Here is a 24994-nt window from a genome sequence, read left to right on the forward strand (position 1 = left end):
GGGTGCTCTTGAATAAGCAGTTATTAACACACAGAGGTATTGAAAGATGAAGAATGAAAGCATGTCCTAAAAGGTTTCGGACAACTTGATATTCTTTTTATTATGTTAAAACCAACTAAAATAAACACGAATGTATTTTGAGAAAATACAAGGAGATAGCAGACACCAACTTCAGGATGATGGGAAAATTAAATGGAGGCAGACCAAGGGCGAGGTTGTAAAGACAACAATGGTTTGTTGAAACCTTAGCTTTCATTTTGGTACTAGACGTTCAGTTCCTAAGTTATCTTTTAAATAGTTGAAAGGAGAGGGAACAAGGTAGGTAGAGGGATGAAGAGGAAGATGAAAGAAAAGAGAGGAGAGAAAAAAAAAAGGATAAGGATAGAAAAACGCGAAGGATAAAAGTAAACCACACACAGACCAAACACTGATAGTATTTCAGAGCAAGGAGTGACCTACAAAATGGCACAAGATGACACTACATAGCACTGCTTGTAGGTCGTAGCCCAACACCTGACATACTGTCTCCACATCAAACTCAGAATTCACCCACTCATCCAGCTCCCACTTTATTGCAATTGAGTGTGTCTGCTTTAAATGGCCTCTAAGAGATGTGAGGCCTCAGCCCCTCACGAGTATACATTCTCCTCAGCAAAGACTAAGCAAAAAGAGAGGAGGGAGCTGTAGGCTGATCCATTGCTGGTGCTCTGTACTAGAGATGACAATTCCCTCAGGCTCTGAACAGAGACGCAGTGATTGTCTCTCCTTCATCCAATACCGACCAAATTGCCAGTCACATGTCCCATCCCAAGATAAGCAACAAGACCATTTGCACTTACAGTTCATCCTTGAATCCGGTCTAGCGTTTTCCCTAGGAGGTCTCCTCAAGAGAACCTCCCAGGCCTTTAGCTACTACTTACTCAACCGACACCAAAGCAGTTCATGTGCAGTGCGGATATACCAGCTCTCCAAATTAGGAGATGCCAAATCTCCGCGGCAGCCACTGAGAAAAGCACACGTGAGGCCCCATGAGGGCTATCTGTCCATCTTACCTGCTATCTCCAGAAGCACACTGACGTGGTCCCCATCCGCCAGCTTCACGAAGCCAACCTGACTTCCAAAAGTGCCGATGCCTTGGAAGGGCAAAGTCAGGTGCTTCCCTTGAAGAATCTCCTCGATGAATGGCTTCAATTCCAGAAGCGCGTCCGTACCGCTAGAAACAGACAACATTTTCAGCAACACCATGAGTAATCAAATAGACAAAGACAAACAAGGAGCAAAGAAGTCCATCCTACCAAGAGACAATTTATATGCTTCCTAATCATCTCGGAGCTCAAAATGTCTTCTAGATAGAACCTATGGTTAAACCCAATATGAATTCTTAAATGACTACAGAATAAGCGACTTAAGTCTTCTCCTCACGATAATTACTATTAAAGATGTAAAAGCAGATGCTATTTCACTATTCATCAAGAAACTTCTAGGTCGGACGTGGCAGCACACGCCTGTAAACACGGTACTCTGGAGGCTTAGACAAGAGAAATGCAAACTGGAGGCCAACCTAGACCACATAAGACCCAGACTATGGTAAGACTTTGAATTAAAAAAGAAAGAAGGAAAGAAATTGCTAACCAGGAAAAAATGATCAGAATAACTCAAAGTGCTAAGGACAGCTCAGTTGTAGAGCACTTGTCAACTGCATGAGATGTCCTAGATTCAGTCTCCAGGATGCCGGGCCGGGGGGCGGGGGGGAATGAAAAGACTACAACTCAAAAAGCTACATTTTTCCACTATTTTTTTAAACTAACGACACATCCCAAAACAAAATATTCCACATAGGGGCTCTGTTAGATTGTGGGGAATGTTCTAAACTTTCTGTTTGGTTTTGTTTGCTGCTGGGCTTGGGCTTGAGGCAGAATCTCAAGTAGTGAAGGAGGGCTCATCCTGTCACCACCTCCCAGACGTCAGGGTGACAGGCATACACCTGGCCCGAGAGCAAACCCAGGCTTGTCTGACGGAGGAGGTAAGCACTCCACCGGCTAAACCATGTCCCCAGCCCACCTCCTAGGTTTTTAAGAATGAAAGTATTAATACTTACTCAAACAGACAGAACTTACTGTTTGTAATCTATTCTACAAAACTTGTATATATCTTGTATATATACAAGTCTATCTTGTATATAACTTATATTATCTCTTAATATACAATGGTCTTTAGGGTATGATTTATTGTGGCTGCACTCAAATAACACGTAAGTTTAACTGTATTTCCCAACTAGATGTAAATGCTCGCTATAGCTGCGTAGCCTGTGTTCACCTGTGACCGCTCAGTGTTTCAAACCTTTGTTTCTCTTTATACTTTGAGTTAGACACTATCAAGTTTTGCATGGTTTTAAATTTACAATCAATTACTTCCATCCTGAAAAGAATTCTGATGGGCACACCTTAGTATGAGGAAAAAATTAAATCCCCACTAGAGGGCAGCAATTACTTAAAAAAGAAATGAGTGCAGGCACTTTGGAGAGGATTTGTCAAACTTCCTTCTAACAAAATCATCATTGAATTGTCCTGTTCAACAAGCAAATATGTCTAAAAGTAGATTTTGCAGTACTATCATATTTGTAAACTAATCTTCATAGCCAAGCTCTGAGTGAGTCCCACTCATGGACTTCACAGCCGTGTTCTAGTGACTATGCAATACTGCAGAGCTGCTTTTAGCTGTCAGCAATTCTCCCAGCAACTCCATGTCTACATCCTAAATCATGTATCCTAACTACCTTCACGGCCAGAGGACGTGTACACACTTCTAATCCAACACTGTCCTTCAGTGGGTTCTGGGCGGCAAAGCATGTGACCACAGAAGACTCACACACCTACCATAAACTGAGGGAATTCAAGACGTCCAGGCTACATGGAACTATGAATTAAAGCAGGCCGTGAGAAAGACTAAGGCTTTCCAGAAATAATGAATTCTGGAAGCTCCTTATACAGGAAACACAGGTGACTTAAATAGTGCAGGTTTCCGGTTATCTGGCTGTATAAAGTGAAGCATTTACCTAATGAGATGCTACTGATCTGGAGTAAAAGGAAATCAGAGGGTGTCTTGGGAAACATCACTGTCAGAGACTTTAAAAGTAGACCTTCTCAAGAGTGCTTTATAAACGAGCTCTTTACACTGAGTTCCAGCCAAAGGTTCTATTCAAATTAAGATAGGACAACTATCTTATCAACCAGGAGCTGCTTTAGCCTAATATATTTCTACGTCTTTCTTCCACACCCTGAAGACACAAAAAGGCCTTACATGATATCTACACAAACCAGTACATGATCTTAAAAAATGTCTCTGCATATTCAATGTCCAATCTATTGACTAATACTTGACTAAACCCTAAAATAAGACACTGGACGTTGAAAAATGAACATGAATATAGACTAGCAGCTGATAATCCAGATACCTAACTCCTATACAATATGGGATTTAAAAAGAAGGAGCAAATCATTTGTCTTTTTCTTATGATTGGTAGAGTGACGAGCTGACAGAAAACAGGTAAAATCTCTGCTTCTCTTTCCCTTGAAGCTCGTAAAGACCAGAAGACTGCTGGCTACTGTGTTCGTCAGTGGTCATCATAATGTGGCCAATTGTGGACTACTAATATATTTTGTTTTCTTTTCTTATTCCATCCTTTCCTCGCCTTCTTTCAACTCAAGCCTTGCTCCTCATTCCCTCAGGAGCCCCATGGGCCAAGGCAGAAACGGGAATAATGTTTACTTCATCCTGGCTTTGGTTTTTCCAAAGCACCTAAGGTTGAACCTAATAAGGCAGACTCCACAGGAGATAGCCAGGAATTCTGCACTCTAGTGACCAGTGACTTACATTCAACCTTTATGGACTTGGGGCGGGAGGTATGGAATGGAATGCCATGGCACTGAGAATGACTACGGCACACTGCACCTGAAACTGTCCACCCCACCCCAGGAAAATGACAGCTGTGGTGACAGAAAGCTAAGAGTAGATGCCTACCACATGCTAGGCCACAGGCTAAGGGCTCTTGCTCATGTTGGCACTATTTCCTGGGGCAGCAAGTCTAAGTTGGGCTACTAATAGAAGATGGTTATGCTGCAGTTACAGAATCTTCACCTAGAGTCTCTCAGACGCTAGAAAAAAGACTCCAGAGTGGTTCTCATAATTAACACAGGCAACACACCCACGTAATCCTGTGTAACCAAGGAAAACCACAGATAACGATGCAGAGAAAAATGTAAATTAAGAATATTTAAACAGAGTGTGATGGAAAGTACCTGTAACCTCTACACTCAGGCAACTCAGGCAAGGAAATCAGAAGCCCAAGGTCACACTTGACACATCAAGTTTGGGGTCAGTCTATGCTATATAAAATAAAAGAGACTCCATACACTATCAATCACCAGGATCAGGATACAGACTGTTTCTTTTAGAATCGCAATGGCTCTTGGGCCCTCTGTTCTTGCTAACAGTAGCATAATAATGTGGAAAGTGACATTCAGAAAAGGTGCATTACTCACACATTCACCTCATCTTCATTTAATAACTGCATCACTAGCAAGGTAACATGAAGGGAACCATCGCCAACCATGGCTTTGGCCAGTCGCTTGTCCTGTTGTAGTATGGAATTTTGCAAAACCTTGACTCCAGCTGTAATCTGATCACACACAGAGAAAGAAAGAAAAATAAAAGACTTACATAAGTAAATTTTTTTAAGGAAAACTTTAAATCAATAAAAAAGTAAGCAACCAACTACCAAAATTAAAGTGAAGTCAAGATTCCGAGACCAAACAAACATACAATTGCCGAGCTGTTCCCACACTTGCTAGAGAGTAGACTTGGACGGCTTGATATGATACATAAACGCAGAGAAACACAAATGTGTGTCTGTCTCACAAGCACAGATCACAACAGCCTTTCTTTGCAGACTGGGAGGGAAACTCCCCACTGCCACGCATCCTTTCAGAAATGTGTCCTTGTAAGATGGGTTTGACTCACTAATTATGATCATTCCCAGGAGAAAAGCTTCATTCTTCCACAGAAAGGTCAAACCAGCAGACAACATTCCACTTCTGTCAGAAGTAATATTTATCTGTCCCACAGTGAACGTGTTGGACTGCTTCCTCGTGTTGGACCTCTTCCTCTGCCTTCGAGATTCTCTGGGATAAGCGGAATTCCAACAAAAATGACTGCTGGGATTTTTTCCCTAACTTGTGAGGGGTGGGGCATAACCATGAAGACAGAGCTGAAGAAAGCCCAAACTTTGACATTCACAGGAAAGCCCAGGTCAGGCATCTGTGTTCCCTCTCAGGACCTGTTCTCCTGGAACAGGAAGAGGGATGGTGCATCTCCTGCCTCCATATCCTTTTACACCCACAAATTCTAGTCAACCTGTAAACATCAGCATGATGGACAGTAATCTGAAGTAAAGTAGCCAGCTCTGTGAAAGGCCTGAGAGAATTTGTGAAAGCTCCAGACTGTAGAATCATTGAGAGACATTACTGAGAGAAAAGGAAAAGCTGAGCTGGCAACAGAAGCGGCATCCAGGAAAACAAAACAAAGCCAGGCGGGGATAAGGAGAGGGGGGTCATGAGCACAGCAGGCTGTTCTGATTCGGGAGTGACTGCTACCCTGAACAACGGCCACATTATCTGTGGACCGCACTGAGCAAACCCTAAGACACTGTCCTGAGTCCTAGACTTTCTCCTCTAACCAAGCTCCAAGTCTGCTGCTTAACTGGCCCACTGGTTCTCTTCTCTGTCCCTGTAGAACCCTTCTGAGTAAGAATCTTGTGAAGCCACGCTGGAGAGAATCTCCCATCACTGGTACACTGACCACCTTCCCTGTGGCCTACCTTTAGCGGTTGTGTCAAAGCCCCATGTTTCTTCTTGGCAATGTTGTATCTGTTGACCTTACCTCTGCTCTTTGTTACAAATTCCCACTGTACTTTCTGTGGTCAGAATAAAGCCTATCTCTCTCCAAGAAGACATTTCCTATCTCTTATATCCTATACCTATCTCCATGGACCGTGGTAAAGCAGAACCAAGCTGCCCTTAAAATTGTCCCAGGAGATTAAAAATAAGCTCCAACTTTGTTTAAATGAAATGCAAAATTTGACTCTAGTCGTTTCTGGATTTGTTCGACAGAAACATAGATTTGTTGGGAACAAGCAAAAGAAACTTATGCTAAGTACTACCATTTCATTTTCAGACTCCATCTAATCATAGAGAGAAACTAAGTTCAAGGTCCCAGATCCTAGGAGAGCTGGGGGCTTCCCAATAGCTGAACAGCTTCTGTGGTGAGGAACCAGTTGTCCGAGTCCAGACATCTTAGGGACAACCTGTGAGGAGACAGTTGTCTGAGTCCAGCCATCTCAATGACAACTTCTCCATCTTGCTGGCAGGGTCAAACAAGTTCACGTTCTCAGGGATCTACTCCTATCCTGATGGATAGAAACTCCCTGGCTTAACCCCTTAGGTCAAAATATGATTGGGCAATACTACAGCCCATCCCGTCACCTAACTCTGTGGTTTTTACCCTTTAAATACACAATACAGCTCCAACTTGGGGATGTGGTTCAGATCCTTAACTGGCCACCTTCTTGAGCTTAAAAAAACAAAGCTTTAATTTTAAGCTTCCATATCTGAAGTGATTTTTTTTTCTCAGCTTCTACCCCAAACCCAAGAGATTAACCTCAGCCATTCATAAGTATCAAACTAGCATATAATAATTATGTGACTAGGGATGTTTCAACGAGGTAAACCATAAAAGGCAACTTCATAAGTGTAACCAGTTTCTTTATTTAACTCCCACATTTTTCTTATAAATATCTGCCTCTGGTACAAGAGGTGCCCTTTAAGTCTAGGGTCTCCAATTCATAAATTCCTCCTTACTCAAACTTAGATATTTCTCTAAGACAGTGGCTCTTAATCCCTCTGAGTGCCAATGGGGTCACCTTTTGCTGGGGTCACCTAAGACTATCTGCATATCAGATATTTATCCTAGGATTCATAACATTAGCAAAATTACAGTTATGAAGTATCAACAAAAATAACTACATGGTTAGAGGTCACCACAACATGAGGAACTGCATTAAATGGTCGCAGCATGGAGAAGGTTGAAAACCACCACTCTAAGGGTTTAGTGGCAGAACCAGGACTCAAAAGAAGCCCCAGTGACCACCAAAATCATTGAAAAACCAAACCAAAGGAAAGCACCAGGTCCATTATACCTCCAACAGGTGAATACACATGAACAAAAGATTGGCCACTCTTCAAAAGCTGTTTCTAGGGACCCAACAAACAGCCAAAAGGCCTATACGCGCTATTTCCATTGTCTTCCCACAGAAGGCTGAAAGGTCTATTATTCCCTCAGTGTAAGCAGGAAAAAAAAAGTAGATGACTCACTCTCTGATTAGTGCTTGATTAGGACTCTCACTCGTTAAACATTTTCCTTAAGCCACAGCTTGAATATTTCTTTCTTTTATTTTTTTTAATTCTCTAAACTTCGTTATTACAAAGATGAAAAGCTTGTAAATAAATAAAGGCATCACACACCAAAGCAGGAGTATTTCTCGTTGGTACTGAAATGACTTTTATGGATATTTGTCAAAGGGCTTGGTGACCTGCAGGGAAACATAAGATTGAACCACAGCCAAACAGTTTAATGACCGATAAGAACAAGATGAGAACCAGCTTGGTGGGTGGGTGCAGGCACCTGCCACCAGCCCTGACGGTCTGCGTTCAATCCCCATAAAGCACACGGTGCAAGAAGAGAACTGACTCCTACAGGTTATCCTCTGATCACCAGATGTGTGTACACAGTCACGACCTACATAAAATGCAATAAAAATAAATAAATAAATAAATAATCCAAAGAACTAAAAAACAAAACAAAACAAAAAGAAACCCTCTATGCACAAAGACTAAGAGGTTCTCTTCATAAATCTTATCTCAAGAGATCCTAATCCAAGGGACCCTGGACCGATAGATTTCTGTCTCCATTACAGAGTCACACTAAAGGAGAAAAAGACTGTTCGGTGTGCTACCAACCTTCCAAAGAAACTACACCTTCTGATACAGACTCCGAACCATCAGGGCAACCCTCCAGGCCCTGACTGTTGAAATGAAGGTCAGCACTGACGTGGCCACAATACACGCTCTACTGCATTGCTTCCAGTAACACACCTCAATAAACATGGGCGCCCTCAGGTCAAGATCAATGAGAAATCACCTACATGCTGTTAGAAGAAAGCGAAGGCTGCCCCCCCTTCCCGGCTTTGCACTCTACTGTAATGCATCAACAAACCTCTTCGTGTAAAGAAAGTATCTCAGTGGGAAAGGACGTTGTTCAAATCAATTCCAAAGAATCTCTGAATGACCAGTTCAGACGTCTTCGGCACCAGCCTCAGGATGCACACTTTCCTACCACGTGACACTGAGGTGAAAGAACTTTCTTTCTGAAAGTTCTGAAGGGACATGTAAAGTTCTCTTTGGAGGAAGAAATCATTCCAGGGTTCCTTGACCCTCTGGAGTCTGAGGGCTACACTGCCCCTCAGAAACAAGGAGTGATAAACTAGAAACTCAGACCACTCTGAAGCCACTTGTAGGATTCCTCCTCAACCAGCACAGGGCAAAGTTAAAGTATAAATATTCAAGTAGACTGGCCATTGCCTCAATGGCCCCAAACTCCCTAACGCTGTAGTCAATCCAAGGACTTTCACTAATTGTGTGGGGGTGGGAGTGGGCATTAAAACAAAGCCACGGACTGATGCCTGCCACACTGCCCTCCCACCAGGTAAAAAGCCAGCAGAGGAAGCAGAGGGTTTGTCTAAGCCTTTTCTGAGATGAACGAAATTGTAGTTCCGAGACTGTGGGTGGTTCTGAACCCTAATACTGTTGTTGACGCGCATGCAGATTCTAAACAGCTCACAGTGGTAGCCCTCTGCTCTTCTTTCTGTGGTGTGCCAGTTGATCAAAGCCAGAGTTTGGTTTTTGTTTTCGTTTTTTGTTTGTTTTCCTTGGTGATCAGCCATACACATGAACTGTATGCCATGCTCGGTCCACTAAAGCCTCATCTTATCTATCTCAGGCATTACACTGTCAGCCTTGCAGTTCATGAGAAAATCCACTTAATATGCAGAGAATCTGATACTATGTTCCCAGCCAAAACAGAATCTGAGACAAGTCCGTTCTTCTCCTACAGCACCAAAAGGCCGCCACAGAAAAGTTCAGCTCTATCAAGAAAAGTCCACGGCTTAGGTCACAATCTGACTGCAGGAGAAGGTCTCCTCTCGCCTGACAATCGAAGGGTTCCCTAGACCAGCAGCTAAGAGATTGCCAAGAGGTTTCTCTGGACTTGGGGGATACTGCAGATCTTGGTCCAAACTTCTCCCTGAAGGCATGCCCTTTCTATGAACTTAGAAAAATCCTGCCAGAACCTTCTCTATGGGAAGATAGCCAGGAACAAGCTTTAGGCCAAATAAAGCCGGCCTCATTATTGTTGTCAGCATTACATGGTCAGATGGCTTTAGACCATCTGTGCTGTGGAATTATACAATAATTGTAAAACTAAAAATTAAAACTCTAAAATGCTTTGAAGACTGTTATTTCCATGAAGCCACATAATACTTGTAATATAGGATTAAGTTCAAACCTATGAAAATTTAAAAACTAATCTAATCAAGCAATATATTTCTAACAATGCTTTGATGCTTCCAATTAATTTATAGGTTCCCTGATATCATCTTAAGGCTTTTTAAATGCTTTTTATTCTTAATTACAATCTTTAAAAGACAAGAAAAACAGTCTAGACTCTTAACTGTGTGTTATTTTTAAAAAACTAATTTTTACAGTCACTGTTTAAAATTCTATAAAACATAAAACCTTACCCATTATAATCCTCTATCACTGGTGTAACTGTAAAGTACATTCTTAAACCTAATACTTAAACCTAACCAGACACATATGTAATATACAGACATACATGTAAGCAAAATACCCATATACACAACACAGAGCTAAATACTCTCTTTTTCCTTGCCCATCAACAACCATAAGAGTATTTGAAAATATAGTAATACAGTAACACTGGAATAAAAGTAAAAAAAAACAGCCTCAAGCAGGAAACACAAGCTAAACTTCTTTAGCAAGTGTCTAATATAAGATCACATTGTATACTTTAGTATATTAGCACTGAATTCACTAATATTCCATACTTTCATTAAGACTAGCAACTTTTCACATTACAAAATGAAGAAACACAGGAGTAATGCTTTTTAAAATACAAAAGGAAAATTGTCCATTAGCATACAAAAAAAGTATTTAAAATCTGGTATACTCCTCATTTCGACAGCATCTGACAAATGTCCTTGCATGTCGTTCAATGCTGATTTGTTTGCAATAGTTTGGATCATGAATGCACAGCACCCTCCCCCACCCGTGTGTTGAAGGCCCATGTGTTGAAGGCTTGGTCCCCAAGTTGGTGCTCTGGAGATGTGACTCTTTAAGGGCCTAGTCAGAAGTCACTGAATCACGTGGGAATGTCCTTGAAGGGATTGTGATATCCCAATTCAATCCTTTCTCTGCCACGAGGGGAGCAGTTTTGCTCTACCACAGGCTCCAAGCATGGGGCGTTACCTCATCTGAGGCCCAGAAGTGAAGCCAGTCAAGGACTACAACTTCCAAACCTGGGAGCCAAAAAGTAGCATTCCTCTCTATGAGTCCATAACCTCAGACACTTCGTTACAGAGACAACCAACAAGCACTTTACCTCGCATGTGAAAGCACATAAAACCACCCGTGGGCAACAGCCAGATAAATAATTATACAGTCACAGCCATTAAAATGAGCTTCAGTATAAGCTATCGTTTTTTTCTTCTTTTAAATTAACATGTAATTACATGTTAATGGCAAAACACACACTCTCATGCTACCAGTTGGGATATTACCTTGTCGCAATTCTACTGTATTTTCTAATCCTGTTTCTTAAAAATATGAAATGAAAATTTTCCATAATAAAGAATTTCAAACTAGTAAAAACATGTTGAAAAATCAAAGAGCCGTGTAATTCTGAATGCTTTCTTTTTTTTTTCTTTCTTTTTTTTTTTTTTTTTCTTTAAAACTGGGTGCCAAGAAGCTGAGGCCAAAAGTAGAACAACTCATTGTGAATGTACTGGCTTCCCAGAGCCTGTTTGCAGGTCACTAAACTGGAACTTGGAATACACTCTTCCATTGAAACAATGTGACAAATGGGCTTTCTTTCCCAGGCCTTCCTACCCAGCCTCATAAGTAGTTTTAAAAAGAAAAAGAAAAAAAAATGAACATTAGATACTTTAAAACAAACAGAAAAGGCTCTTGGCAAAAGATCTGTTATGTATGTCCTACTCTTGTACAATTCTTGCATCTTTTCCCCATATTCCTATGTAAGTTTGAAAATCTTACTGCTCCCTAAAGGCCTCCCAAGTATTAAACTAAGCTGCATTTGCCACAGCTATAAGCCACCCTACTCCCTCTAAAATAACTTGCTATTGACATTATATTATGAAATCAGTGTTGGTGTTTATTGTTTTTAATACTCTGGGGTCTAGGACTGGACCATTTGCCTATCATATGTGAGGACGTGGGAATTCTGACTACAGGGTGGCATGGTGGAAATGCTCTTGGATCCCTGAAATGACAGTGGGGTTAGGTACATGCACCTATCCTGGATAGCACTGAGAATACAATAAGACATACTGTAGGGAAAACAATTAAATTGGAAGAATGATGAGTGCTAACCAGACCTTTAACTAAGAGATGGAATAAGAATAGGGAAGTGACCTGGTCAAGAAGGCAAGAGAGTCTCAAACAGAAAGAAGGCCCAATGTGGAGAAGAGCAGAAGAGCAGAGTCTTTAAAGAATGGGGTCAACAGTACAACTCTACCCTAGTGTCAGTGGGAAAGTTTGGTGGAAGCAGGTGGCTGCTATGTTCAGCATGGGGCCTGAAAATGAGCACTCGAGGTCAGCATTATCCCCTGAAGCAGCTGAAACTCTAGTAATCAAGTCACCTGAACCAGCAGAGTTTGTAAGGCAATGGCAGGTCACCAGGTCTGTGAACTCCAAGCCATCCCCTGTGACCGAATCCTATGGAAGACAGAAAGAGTTCTCCGCCTTATTCCTCTCGGCCCCGCTTCCCCACATGCCATATCCTATCACATTCCCCCACCAACCCTCGCTGGAAGAGAGGAGTCAAACATTGACAACAAAGCGATGGAGATGCCCTAAGATGGATGCAAAGAACAGAAGCATGAAGCATGAAATATAAACCCAGTTGCCTTGCTGGACCTCGCCTGTAATCCCAGCTACTCAGGATGCAGAGGCGAGGAGATCATAGGTCCGAGGCCAGCCTAAACATCTGAGTGAGGCTCTTTCTGTAGAGAAGTAAGATGAGTGTTAGGATGTAGTTCAGTGGTAGCGCACACGCCTAACATTTATGAGGCCTTCTCATAAATGTTTCAAGTTGCAAGTACAATCAATACGACAAACTGCCCTGTTAAAGCAGGGAAAGGCCAATCAAACACCCTGAGAGAGTTTGCTTGGAGGTTTGAGGTGCAGCTGTTCATATGCTCTTGATAAAGACTAGCCCTCCTCTATCAGGGAAGATCTTTCTTTTCACCAACTACACAGCTTCAGAAAGGACGAGGCTCGGGTGCTGAGGGAGGAAGAGACAGGTGCCTAGCCACGCAGATCAACCAAATCAACACTGGCGATAATGGCTGACAGCTCGATTACCCTCATATCTGAACACATTGGGAGGCTCTTAGGTGGTATGATCTCTAAGCACCAACAACCAAAAAAAAAAACAAAAAACCCCAAAACACTAGAACCACTAGTTTCTCTTCTGGCCAGAAGTCACGTGTCTTTGGGGATGTCATTCCAACTGTCTACCATTTGTACCATTTGGTCTCCTCAGAGCTTCCGTACAGCTGCCCACTAAAGCAGCAGAACCACTTCCTGTTCTTGGCTAATGATGTCCGTGTGCACAAAGTCCTAAAGCAAGAGAAAACCAACCCAAATAGCTTACAATCACCTAAAGACAGTGTGCAGTTGCTTGGACTCACCTATCCACTTCCAAGGACTACCTTACTGCTCATGAAACCAGAATGCAAATCTGAAGTCACCTTTCTCTTTTTATTGTTTCTTCTCTCTAGTTAAACTCTGTCTCAAAGACTGGGTATTTCCTAGAACGACCCAACAAAACTTGGTAGGTTTTTCTCCAGTGTTTATTTCTTTGACCCAAGATTCTCAGCAGGGCTGGGGATCTATTTTAGTGGTAGAGGGCTTGCTTAGCAAACACATAGTCCTGGGTTTGATCTTTAGTAACACTAACAGAGTGCCTAGGACAGCGGACGCTACAACCCTTTAGTACAGCTCCTCATGCTGTGGTGACCCCAGCCAAAAAATTATTCTTGTTGCTACTTCCTAACTGCAATTTTGCTACCGTTGCAAATTGTAATGTAAATGACTGTTTTTTCAGTGGTCTTAGGTGATACGACCCCTGTAAAAGAGTCCTTTCACTTTCAAGGGGGTCATGACCCACAGGTTGAGAACTGCTGGCTAAGTCAAAAAGTATCTGTAACTCGCAATCACATTCAGATCTGGCTGTAACTTTAGGCTAAGATGTAAAAGTAGCCTTGAGAATGAAGTATTCTTCCTAGGTGTTTTCATTCCTATGTCATTGCTTTAGAATTTCCAGTTAAGATACAGTTTTTTTTTTTTCTATCTTAAGAGTTTCTCAGTATGAGATCATTAGCTGGTCCCATTTTCTACTACTTATAAAATGTATACAAATCTGAAAAGTCAGATTTTAATAGATTCATACTGAGTTTAACGTGTAATCTTAAGTCGGTACAGGTTGGGTGTTCCTAACCCAAAAATCTAAACTCTATAATGTCCAAATCCAAACACAATGCAAGGGGAAATTTTCATACCTGATATCATCTGATAAACTGTAGACCCTGAAGCACTAGAATTGGGCATTAAATTACCTTCAGGAGTGGGATGAAGGCAAACAAATGCATTCCTTACCCAGACTTGGATCTCGCCCCAAGATTTATCATGTACATATAAATACCCTCACTAGCCTAAATCCAAACTAGTCCAAAACGTGTCATATTCCTGGTCTCCAGTGTTCTGAGCAAGGGACATTCAGCCTACATAGCAACGAAGAATGCTTAAAGGAATAACCCTGCGAGGATCCCCATCATGTAAAGGACTGTGCAGCCAGAAGCCCCATTTCCCATCCTCCCAGAGGCTGCAGAGTCCTCTTTGCACATGCTCATTCCTGCCTGACTCTAAAGGCCTCCTCCGATACACTGAGCAGGACTTTGGAAAGGATCTTGCCATAGAGCTTGTGAGCGTGGCTTTTAGACCACCATAATGGGGTGACAGGTATCACGGCCTGATCACCCTCTTAATGAAAACACCGGGGACCCTTTAGTGGAATGATCTCCAAGCAACAGATCGGAACAAACAAACAAACAAACAAACAAAACTGGCTTCTCCTCTAGTCACAAGTTATGTGTCTTCAGGGAAGTTGCATTAGGTGTCTACCATTTGGTCTTCTAATGGGATGGCTTCCATCTCACCCAGTCGTCATTAGATGTGATTATTTAAATAATATTTTTTTCAAAACTACTATGTAAACAACTTTCTATAACTTAAATGGTAAGTTTACCCCCATGTTCCTACTACAATGTTATCAAATATTATAAGAATCTCAAAGCAAATGGGCTGACATTTAATATGCTTTAAAACAGTTTAGAATAAAGCTTCATAGTAAAAATAAATTCTCGAGACACTATCACCTTTTTGTTGGTAATTGGAACGGACAAGAAATAGTTGGGTTGATAATCTTTTGTGGGTTTTTTCCTCTTCTTTATGTGATCATTCTTGCTGCCTTTATTTTCTTTGCTTCTCTTCGAATTTATTTGAGGCACATCAGTGACTAGAGGAGAACAAAGCAAAGTGAGAAAGCGTCTCGCACACTTAAAAAAAGATAACCTAGTTTAAAAGGAAGAAGTCATGCAGTCTCTACAATAAGCAGCAACCCTGTATAATTCTCTTCTTCAAATCTAAAGCAAGAGTTGGTAAGCACTTCCATAAGGAACAAATTTATAAACAGTTTAGGTTTTGCAGACCATAGGGTCTATGTTGCAGCTACCTAACACTGACAAAACAGTGAAAGGATATAGCTGTGTCCCAGGAAACGCTTATTTACAAAGCAGGAGATCAGCCTGACTCATGCCTTAGTGCTCCTTTGTTGGTTTTTTTTTTTTTTCTCTCTCCTACCTTTATTAGCCCCATACACTAGAGAGGAGAGAAAAAATGTTAGAGGGGAAAGGGTGAGAAGTTATAGTTAGACTACTTCCTGCTGACTAGGGGCATCAAGTTCCTTGAGGCAAGTTTGACCTTCGCTGTCAGGATATCTAATTTCTTCTTTTCATTTCTTTGTGCACAACTACTTGATAAACAGCAACCAACAGCATCCAAGCACCAACCAGCCAGAATGGCAGCCCCACCTCTGCATTTCTATATCCTCTGAAAAGTTCCCAGAATTCCAAATGTCACACATTCAAAGAAACTATCTGGCAAAACCATAGCCCTGATAGAGCAGGGGACAAATCACAGTAACCTGCTGTGAAGCAGTTTCCTATCCCACACCCAGGATTAAAACAAACACATATTCACAAAACATTTCTGTGTTTTTTATAAACCCAAGTTACAAAATTCTCACTACGCCTTAGGGTACCACTAACAAGCATTCTCTACCACATGCCAAAGGGGTTTTTTGTTTTTGTTTTTGTTTTTGTTTTTTGCAGAAGGGCCTTGCTATCTCAATCCCCCTTCTTAAGCCCCTCAAATTCAGGATTAGAGGCAGTAGCCACTGTGTCTGAAGTCATAGTCTTTCTACCACTAGGAAAGTGGATTGCCGGTTAATTGTCTGTTTATTTCATCCATTCCCTGTGACCTCATTTCCTCCTGCTAACCCCACTTCCTCCTAGTACAATATCCCACCACTTCCCAGCAGCACAAGTGACCTGATACATGGGCCATTGTGGCCATGCATGATCCAAATTGTAGTAAGTGGGATCATGTCAGACAGTCTCTAATGTCAACTTATAATCCTGCCACTGGCTAAAGATGAGATAACTTGAGCATCAAGTTGAATAACAAATTTAGTAGTGTGAATTATATTAAATATGATCGAAATCTAACGGCTCATAATGATTTTAAAAGGAAAAAAAAAATAAAAGCCACAATTCATTACTTCCAGAAAAGTCAGAGAACCGATTTCCTAAAATGTAATCAATCACTCATGCACATGGTACAGTGTTACAACCCTGGTAGTGTATTTTGGGTTCTTCCCCTTTAATTCAGTGTCCTGCTGACATGGTCAACTCTGCGCCACTGTCATGTTCTTGCTTGTCTGCAGAAAGTCTTCCTGTATTTGTCGAGTTTATCTGTAGAACCAAAATGTAGTATCTCTCTGCTTTCTCCCTTCCAACTCTGTAATCACAGTCTGTGTCTGAAAGATCATTTGCTGTTACTCCATTTACTTGTCTCCACGTAAAAAGATAAAGCAAATATTTATGCAAACATCTAGCTTCCGGATAAAAATATTAGAGATTGGTGACTTGAGATCATAAAACACAGAAGGCTGGCCGTGGGCCCCGGTTCTCTCAGCAGACTGTTTACAGTAATTTTACTGGTTAGGAAAAAGTCGTCCATGCAAGTACAGATTGTAAACCCATAAACTTAATTTATTATACTTGTTAATTTTCATAATGACTTCAGTAGTCATTTAATGTGCACTGATGAACTTATGTCATTGACAAAGGCTGTTACTCTCAACCACGGGCTTTTGTTTGTGTTTTTTTAACAAAACCGCCATATGTCATCTTATGTAAATCACTGAATTTCCCTCAATGCTCTTTATTCCTTCAAAAACTACAAAGGAGTGAATTAGAAGAAAAATTAATTTAATTACTGTTCCATCTGTTGTTGTGGTTTGGTTGTTTTCACACTTGCTCTTACTTAAAATCCTAAGGATGAATTAAGAGTTTGTTTTGATATTTCCTTTCTTGCTATTTGAACAGGTTAAAAAAAAAATCTTTCAAGTAGACTGGGAGTGGGTATGCACACCTGTAATTCCAGCGCTTGGGAAGGCTGAGGCAGGAAGACTACTTTGAGTTCAAAGCCAACCTGGGCTACATACGGAGTTGCTATCTTAAAATAAAAAAAAAATTAAAAAATAAAAAAAAAATTAAATTAAAAAAAAATGACCTAGTGGCATCACAGTCATCTTATTTTTCAGCATTCTCTATGACGGTCACAGCACCAACAAAAAAGGAGCCTAACGAGGCAGAGCTCAGAACATAGCCAAGCATTATACAGTGGTGTGTGGTACATGCACTCCCAATTAATTATATAAAGGACACAGACACAATTTATCTCTTTTTAACTGATACAGAATACCCACCAAGACACAATCTTTTCTATACAAAAATTTTAGAGGAATTTGATATTTCAATTTTTTTAAATATAACTTAACTATTAACTATTAGATTAACTGTTTTTTAAACATAAGTCAACTATTACTATTAAATGGTAATTTCCTCGATCTCAAATATCCCCAATAACTATCCTAGAACTCTATGTGCCTGGTGGTGGCACACACCTTTAATCCCAGCACTTGGAAGGCAGAGGGGGGTGGATCTCTGAGCTAGAGGCCGGCTGGGTCTATACAGTGAGTTCCAGGAGAGTACGGGCTACACAGAGAAACCCTGTCAGGAAAAACTAAAACTAAAACAAAACAAAACAAAAACCTCCTGTTGGGGGTTGGTCTGATGGTAATTACTGGCCCCCAGGATTTGGCTGCTGCCCAGATGTACAGACATTCACATATCTCAAAATGACTTTTGGAACTTTGCCTAAGAAACTAATCCTGATTGACTGAATAAAAGGCCTAAACCTGGGCAGGGCAGAATGGGGTAGGCGTGGCCAAAGTTGGAGGGCTTTGGGGACAGAAGGATCATGAGAGAGGAAGCAGACAGGTAGGGGAGGATGAAGGAAGGAAGCAGAGAGCAATTGGGTTACTGTGGAGAGCAGCACTTGACCAGATCAGCATGGATGGAAGAAACTAGCCCCGATGAAGGACATTAGCAAGGATTTGGGGATCATGAATGGAGGGTCACACAGATAAAATTTATTAGAGCAGATACCGTGGGATGGGAGCTTGGGAGGTAAAGACAGCTTAGGAGGTAATATCTGCCATCCCCCAGGGGAAATAAGGCTATTCTAAAATCTATCAGGTGTTGGTATCTTTTATTGAGTGTGATAGTGGTTCAGATAATACCTCCATAATAATTGTAGGGCTAATAATAAACATTATCAGACCATACTTTCAAATTAACCACAATATATGTTTTATATATGTTTATATAAAACTCTTACTTCACGAAAACCTAGTTAACAGTTTCTGGTCCACAAAGAACTTTTCTACCTGTTCCTTTGCATTGTAAGAAACAAAGAACTACCATAAAAATAGGAGCTAGATTGCAGTCAGATAACTGAGTTATGATGCAAAGGTTTTGAAGGGGCTGGGGAGATGGCTCCATGGAAAGCATGGGGACATGCATTTAGTCCCTGGCACCACAACATCAAAGCCAGGCACACAGGTTGTGACTGTTGAGCCCAGGGCTGGAGGTAGGCAGAGACAGGCAGCTGGAACAGTGAGGTGCAGGATCAACAAGAGACTGTCTCAAAAGAATAAGGTAGATAGGGATTAAAAGAGACAATGTCATTGTCTGGCCCCCACATGCACATATGTGTACCAGCACATACAACTATACAAACACACACACACACACACACACACACACACAAAGTAACACTTGTACATTGTTATATTTTTTAACTCCTTTCTTATACAGATTTTCTGTTTTGATCTGTACAGAATCATTTTGAGTTATTCAATGAGGAACTAAATATATATATATATATATTATTTTACAGTTAAAGTCCCACTTACAAACTTTAAATGACCAAAGTCACACAAGAAGAAATTTTAATAATCAAAACTGAAATAAAAATTCTATTTCTCCTCTTATCTCACAGGGCCCATGCATTAAACAGGAGCTTAGATTCTGAAACTATCTTCCACTCTGTGATTTGGAATATAGGCTAACACTCAAATAGCTTTAAAGCTCCTATCAAAGAGTGGTATAATATCCCATCGTTAAGAATGGATTGCAATAGGCTGACCTAGGCCCCATTTTACATGGATAGAAAGCATTACTCTAGTAAGAAAAAAGCCAAATCCTGCTGAAAAGAAAAAGAAAAGGAAAATTCTGTTTGCATGAAGGGCTATCCTTCCTGAGGCCCTTGCTGAGAAAAAGTAGCCATCCTTTTCAAAGCACGAAGAGGTATCACAAATGTACCCCAGTCCTTCTTTCTGGTGCATGGTGGTCACTGATCTCCACATCAGTAGTCAGATTACAGAGGCAATGGAGTACTGTTTGCTGTCTGGGATTCTGTAAGTATCTCATTTCTCAAACCTATGGTAAGCTGTTCGGATACATTAAATATGAATAAGATATGGACAGATCAGAAGTACCAACAGCTGGATAGTGAACCGTTTCATCCATTCCTGGATAACAGGGAGACCTATCACCTTGGTAGAGGAGAGAGTCCCAGTTGTCATATATAGTTCTGTTTTCACCAAGACATGAGATTTCTACTTTGGGGTTTCAATCAAGAATTCATTATGTAACATTTATAGATGGTGCTCTAAGCTGCTGGCTGAACTGATAATGCTTGCCTGGTTCAGGAACAGATGGATGGACCCTCTCAATGCATAGCTAAGTGCCTACATGTACCCAAAAGCCATTAACCATTTATTACATGAATGGTTAGGTACTTCTGAAGTCCCAGGCGGCTCTAAAGAACTTAAGTAGGTTGTTGGAAACCATGGAACCCTCTGCCAGATCCAGGACTTTTAGATGTAACCACAGAATGATCTGATCCAAAATCTCACAAGCTATGCCTTAATATTATCTGCCACAGTTTTGACAACAGAGCACGACATAACTGCTAGCACTCAAAAGCACGCATATAAAGCAAAAAGCTTAAAGATGATTATGCATTATAAAATGCATAATCGCATGCCCACTGCTGCTAATATTTGTTTTTAACACAGTACTTACGCCCACAGTCATCTTGAATATCCACAGTAGCAAAAGGCATGTCTGTCGGGGCATCCACGGTGCTGGCTTCTAGTTCCCCTGGCACTTCCTCTTTTCTTAAAGCACTTTCACATTCACTCGAATTTATTTCTCCTACAGCAAAACAGAAAGAGAAACAAGTATTACTGAATAGTTATTTATTAAACTCCAATTCTAAAACCAAAACAACTCAGCTAAGTGAATTCAATACCTAGTAATCTACATAAAGAAATGTTATAACCTGCTCTTTTAACATAGTCTTATTCGTAAACGTGCATTTTTACATCAAACAGTAAACTTCTGAGGCTTTAATCCTTTTCTAAAGCAGAGTGTTCAACTCAGACATAGATGACAATAAGTAACCCTGTAGTCTCCCATCTTTTATGGGTAGATGTTGAGAGGGTGACATAAACTCCATTTTGTCTCCATTTTAGGACCAGGCCTGCCTTTAAAAGAAAAACTAGGTCATAGGTCACCCATTCCAAAAAACAAGACCATAAAATCCCCACCCCTGACCCCACCCAAGAAACAACCTGGAGGTACCACCAGAATGGGAACGTATCTTATTTCAGGGTGGGGCATCTGGGCTGGGCAGCCCACCACCTTGTAGTAGAACATTCACCACAGCACAGGAAAATGCCCAACATAGCTCGCTCAATGTTAGTTATGTCAGTCAGCCAATGACTTTGTAACAAGCTTGCCCTTGCTGAATGTCACCCAATCCTGTAACTCCTAAACTGGAAACCCCCAGTCCCTGCTTAAACCCCAATAAAAACCCTGGTGTGCAGCTGCTCTGGACTGTCCTCCCTGGTAACTGTTGAGAGACGGTGCTTAAGCCTGAATAAAGCTCTTTGCTCTTGCATGCGTGGTCTGGCACGTGGTGGTCTTTGGAGACACTAAGATCAGGGCATAACAATCTCTCCATCCTGTTCCACTAGGGCTGGCTGCCCCGAAATCAGGCTTCACCCAACTAAACCAGAGTTTGGAACGGAGGCTTGTCCCTCGGTGGGCTCTCCATCATGTTCCAACAAACCAAAGGCCAGCGCAACGGCATATTCCACATGGGCTCCATCAAACTGCACCAGACACAGGGTGGGTCAAGACATCTCTGGGCCCACCTAGCAGGGGTCTCCACTAGTATGTGCACTTAGAGAACCCGGATCTACAGGAGTTGGCTTAAGCCCTTCACAGATTCAGATAGAACACAACACAGAGACACAGACAGACATGGACAGACACAGACAGAGCGCTCACTTTCTGTCCAGTATTCAGCACCATATGCCCAGGCCCTGGGAAGGGGGTTGGCTTGGAGATCCCAGATGAGCCCCCAAATGTTATCCCCACTTGTTACAAAGTGACTGGCTAACTAACATAGCTAACATTGAGCAAGCTATCTATAGACCCCAGGAATGTTAGGTATTTTCCTGTGCCACGAATGTTCTACTACAAGGTCGGTGGGCTGCCCAGCACAGCTGTCCCACCCTGAGATAAGATACCTTCTCATTCTTGTGGTTATCTCCAAGCTGGGTTAAGGTCTTGTTTCTGGAATTGGTGACCTATGGTCCAGTTTTTCTTTTAAAGTCAGGCCTGGTCCTAAAATGGAGACAAAATATCATCTTCTCAGGCCAACAGTTACAGACAGTTGTAAGCTGTCATATGGGTGCTGGGAATTGAACTCAGGACCTCTGGACAAGCATCCAGTACTCTTAACTGCTGAGTCACCTCCCCAGCCCTACTATAGACATCATTATATCATGAGACAATAATAGTACTCTCTGACAGAAATAGCTGACCCTTAGCTAGTCACTGCTTTACTCTTGAGCTGTCTTGCTGTCCACCTTCTCCCGTCACAGAGTCAGAGAACCAGCCTGACTCAGGAAAGGGGATTTGAAAGGTAGCATGAGACAAACATGCTTTGGGTCTGAAGTAGGAGAGCCAAGTTGCAGAGGTAGCGTAGCAGTTTATCAATATTAATGTATACACAAAAGGTATTGTTCTCTGTGAAAGTGAACCCAGAGCTTTATTTTGAGCAGGGGACTTGCTGTTGAGTCCAATGACAACTGCTTAGACCCAAAACAAATGCCCTATAACCTGTATGAAGAGAATTATCAGTTGGGTCTTGTACTGGGAACAGAGACTAACAAGCAACCAAAAACATCTCTTCCGTCCTAGAGTCCAGTAAAACATAGAATCCTGAATTTTTGAAGAGTCACCTTCTGACATCTTTAAACTTTATAAGGTCATGAATGATGGTCATGGATTCACCCCCTGAAACCATAAGTAAGCCCCCAATTAAATGTTTTTCTTTATAAGTTGCCTTGGTCGTGGAGCTTCTTTACAGCAATAGAAAAATGACTAAGACAGACTGTCTGGTATTTATATCAACAAATTTTAGATTACAATATTTCTACTCATAAGCTCAGAATAGAAGCATGAGAATAAGTGGAATGTTAGGTTTCTGTGTATATACTAGCATTTTAGAAACACAAACGCAGTTCAGACCTAAACAAAAGTTTAAGGAGAACAATATGTATCTTGAGTCTTTAAAAGCAGCTCCATGTAAAGGAACATCGGCCACCAGGAAGATTATACTCAAAAAAACTCTTAACAAAAGAGCACTTATAAGCCAGGCATGGAAACACATACATGTGGGAGCACATACATGCCTCTACTCCTAGCACACAGGAGAGAGAATGTTGCATTCAAAGCCAGCCTGGGCTACCGACTAAGATCTTGACTCCAAACAACAATATCAACAATAAAGTAATTTTTAAAATATTTATACAGTTAAACATACCTAAATACTACCCATAACATATGAGAAGACTGCATAGAAATCAGAATGCAAGGAGTAAATAAACCCAACTATGACTGTTATAATTCTTTTTCTCAATCTAAGCATGTAGTGATAGGAAATAGTCCTAGTATGATACGTGCATATCAATGCTATTTGCCAAGTCTATGTGCCACAAGGAAAGCTTCTGACAACTTCAACCTCATGATGGCACAAAAGCTGGCTATCATCCCTATTCCTGTGACTAGAGGGAAGCTCTCAAGCAAGGAGGCAGGGCCTGGGGCAGGGTTCAGCATCCAGAGTCTGTGGGATGTGGTCAGAGTCTTGTTCTCGGGAAAGCAGTGAACACTCAGTATGAAACATATTCAAATGTTGAGTGTTGATATTTTCCCAGGCTAGTGACATGAGGTCCGGCTCCCTCCTGTGATGCTGGGGGAAGGGCAGCAGTAACTACTAGCTTCCAGGCAACCTTGAGATTAAAAAAAAACAATACTGTAGAGTGGACTGTGTTGCTAAGCAATGCTGTTCAATAGGCTAGGTGTATTTTAAGGCTTATCTTCCCCTTGCAGTATTTGCCACTAACAGTGAACACCTTCGGCACACATTCTTGGCAACATATGAGATAGCGGAAACGGACTTCTGGGTTCTGATACATTCTGAAGGCAAGGAGAATCATTAAATAGGATGGTGGACTAAATCATTCTTTAGGAAGGCCTCGATCCAGTTTAACTTTTAATATGTTGTAAGATCAATGAAGCACCACTACTGAGCAAGCTCAGTAGTGAGCTCAGGCTAAGTGAGTGTTAAAGCCAAGTGGAATCTCACAGCAAGAGAGATGATCCCAGGCATTATACCAACCCCATCAAGGGACGTCGATTCAAACGCTCAAGGGAAGTTTGAAAACTACTGCCAAAACTCTCCCTTTCCCTTGAACCATGAACCTATTCTAGTGAAGGACTGTAATAAAGAATATGATCAGCCACTAAGTTTGTTAGCAATCCAATCTTCTCCCAGGTACACAGGGATTCCTTCAGCCCAGCAAGAACGCATGATGCTGCAGCTGTCCGCGCATCTGTCTTTGCCACGAGATTCTAAAAGGACTGAACTACCTACCACTCTAACCAGGACGCTGGGTGAAAGAACTTCCTATCAATAAACATGGTCACCCTCTTCCATGCTCTTTCAGTTTCCCATTTGGTTCCCCTTTTGTTCTTCCACCCCTAGCAGGGAGCCAGCTCAACTGCAGGAACCCTACCAATTTTTTCTGAATGACGGGACAAAGTACCCTCGTGGGAGTGGTTACTAATTCACTGCAGTGTGGCTGTCTCAGAACCCATGAAAACAACAGTATTTAATAGCAGTCTCTGGACATGACAGGTTCTCTCATTTTCACAGGATGAACTGAAAGGCATTAAAATTAAAACTAAGAAATCCGCCAAGTGCTTGCCTATCGTGTCTGGCCCTGGGTTCAATCCCACATACAAAAATCAAAAAATTTAAACCACAGTATATACTCTCTATGGTATTCTCCATCTTTTATGTTTGTTTTTATGCTTGCTTCGTTGGTTTTTGTTTTTGAGACAAGGTGTCCTAACTCCAAGCTGGCCTCCAACTCTACAAATAGCTGAGGAGGACCTTGAACTCCTCATCCCCCACCCCCACTTCTCAGGGATTGCAGTGGTACACAACAATGGCCACCCACTCTCCATCACTTTAAATAAAGAATATTAAACTCCAATGCAATGTCTTATCAAAATTGACAAAAGCCAAGAACGTAAAATACAAACTACTTCTCATTGTTAGAGAATAATAGAGGCGATTTTTTTAGACAAGACTTATTAACTCCAAAAAGATAATACCATCTACAACTCTTTTTTCTTTTTCTTTTATTCTTTATGACACTGGAATTACATCTT

At 41.4% G+C, this 24994-nt stretch overlaps 1 protein-coding gene across 6 annotated transcripts in view; it reads right to left on the reverse strand.

Annotated features, from left to right (window-relative positions):
* Positions 1–24994, reverse strand: part of Akap7 (A-kinase anchoring protein 7) — a 120800-nt gene that overhangs the window by 90500 nt on the left and 5306 nt on the right. For 5 of the 6 annotated variants that reach the window (XM_060373570.1, XM_060373569.1, XM_021645684.2 and 2 more), the window contains exons 2-5: positions 20267–20398; positions 14867–15006; positions 4542–4678; positions 1053–1213 (exon numbers count right to left, since the gene is read on the reverse strand). In XM_060373570.1, coding sequence (XP_060229553.1) covers positions 1053–1213; positions 4542–4678; positions 14867–15006; positions 20267–20306 — 478 coding nt within the window. In that variant the 5' untranslated portion in view covers positions 20307–20398. Of the gene's footprint in view, positions 1–1052; positions 1214–4541; positions 4679–14866; positions 15007–20266; positions 20399–21780; positions 21878–24994 lie in introns of all 6 variants that reach the window. The other variant, XM_060373568.1, reaches the window with a different exon arrangement.

Source organism: Meriones unguiculatus, chromosome 20, assembly GCF_030254825.1.
Source record: "Meriones unguiculatus strain TT.TT164.6M chromosome 20, Bangor_MerUng_6.1, whole genome shotgun sequence".
NCBI lineage: Eukaryota > Metazoa > Chordata > Mammalia > Rodentia > Muridae > Meriones > Meriones unguiculatus.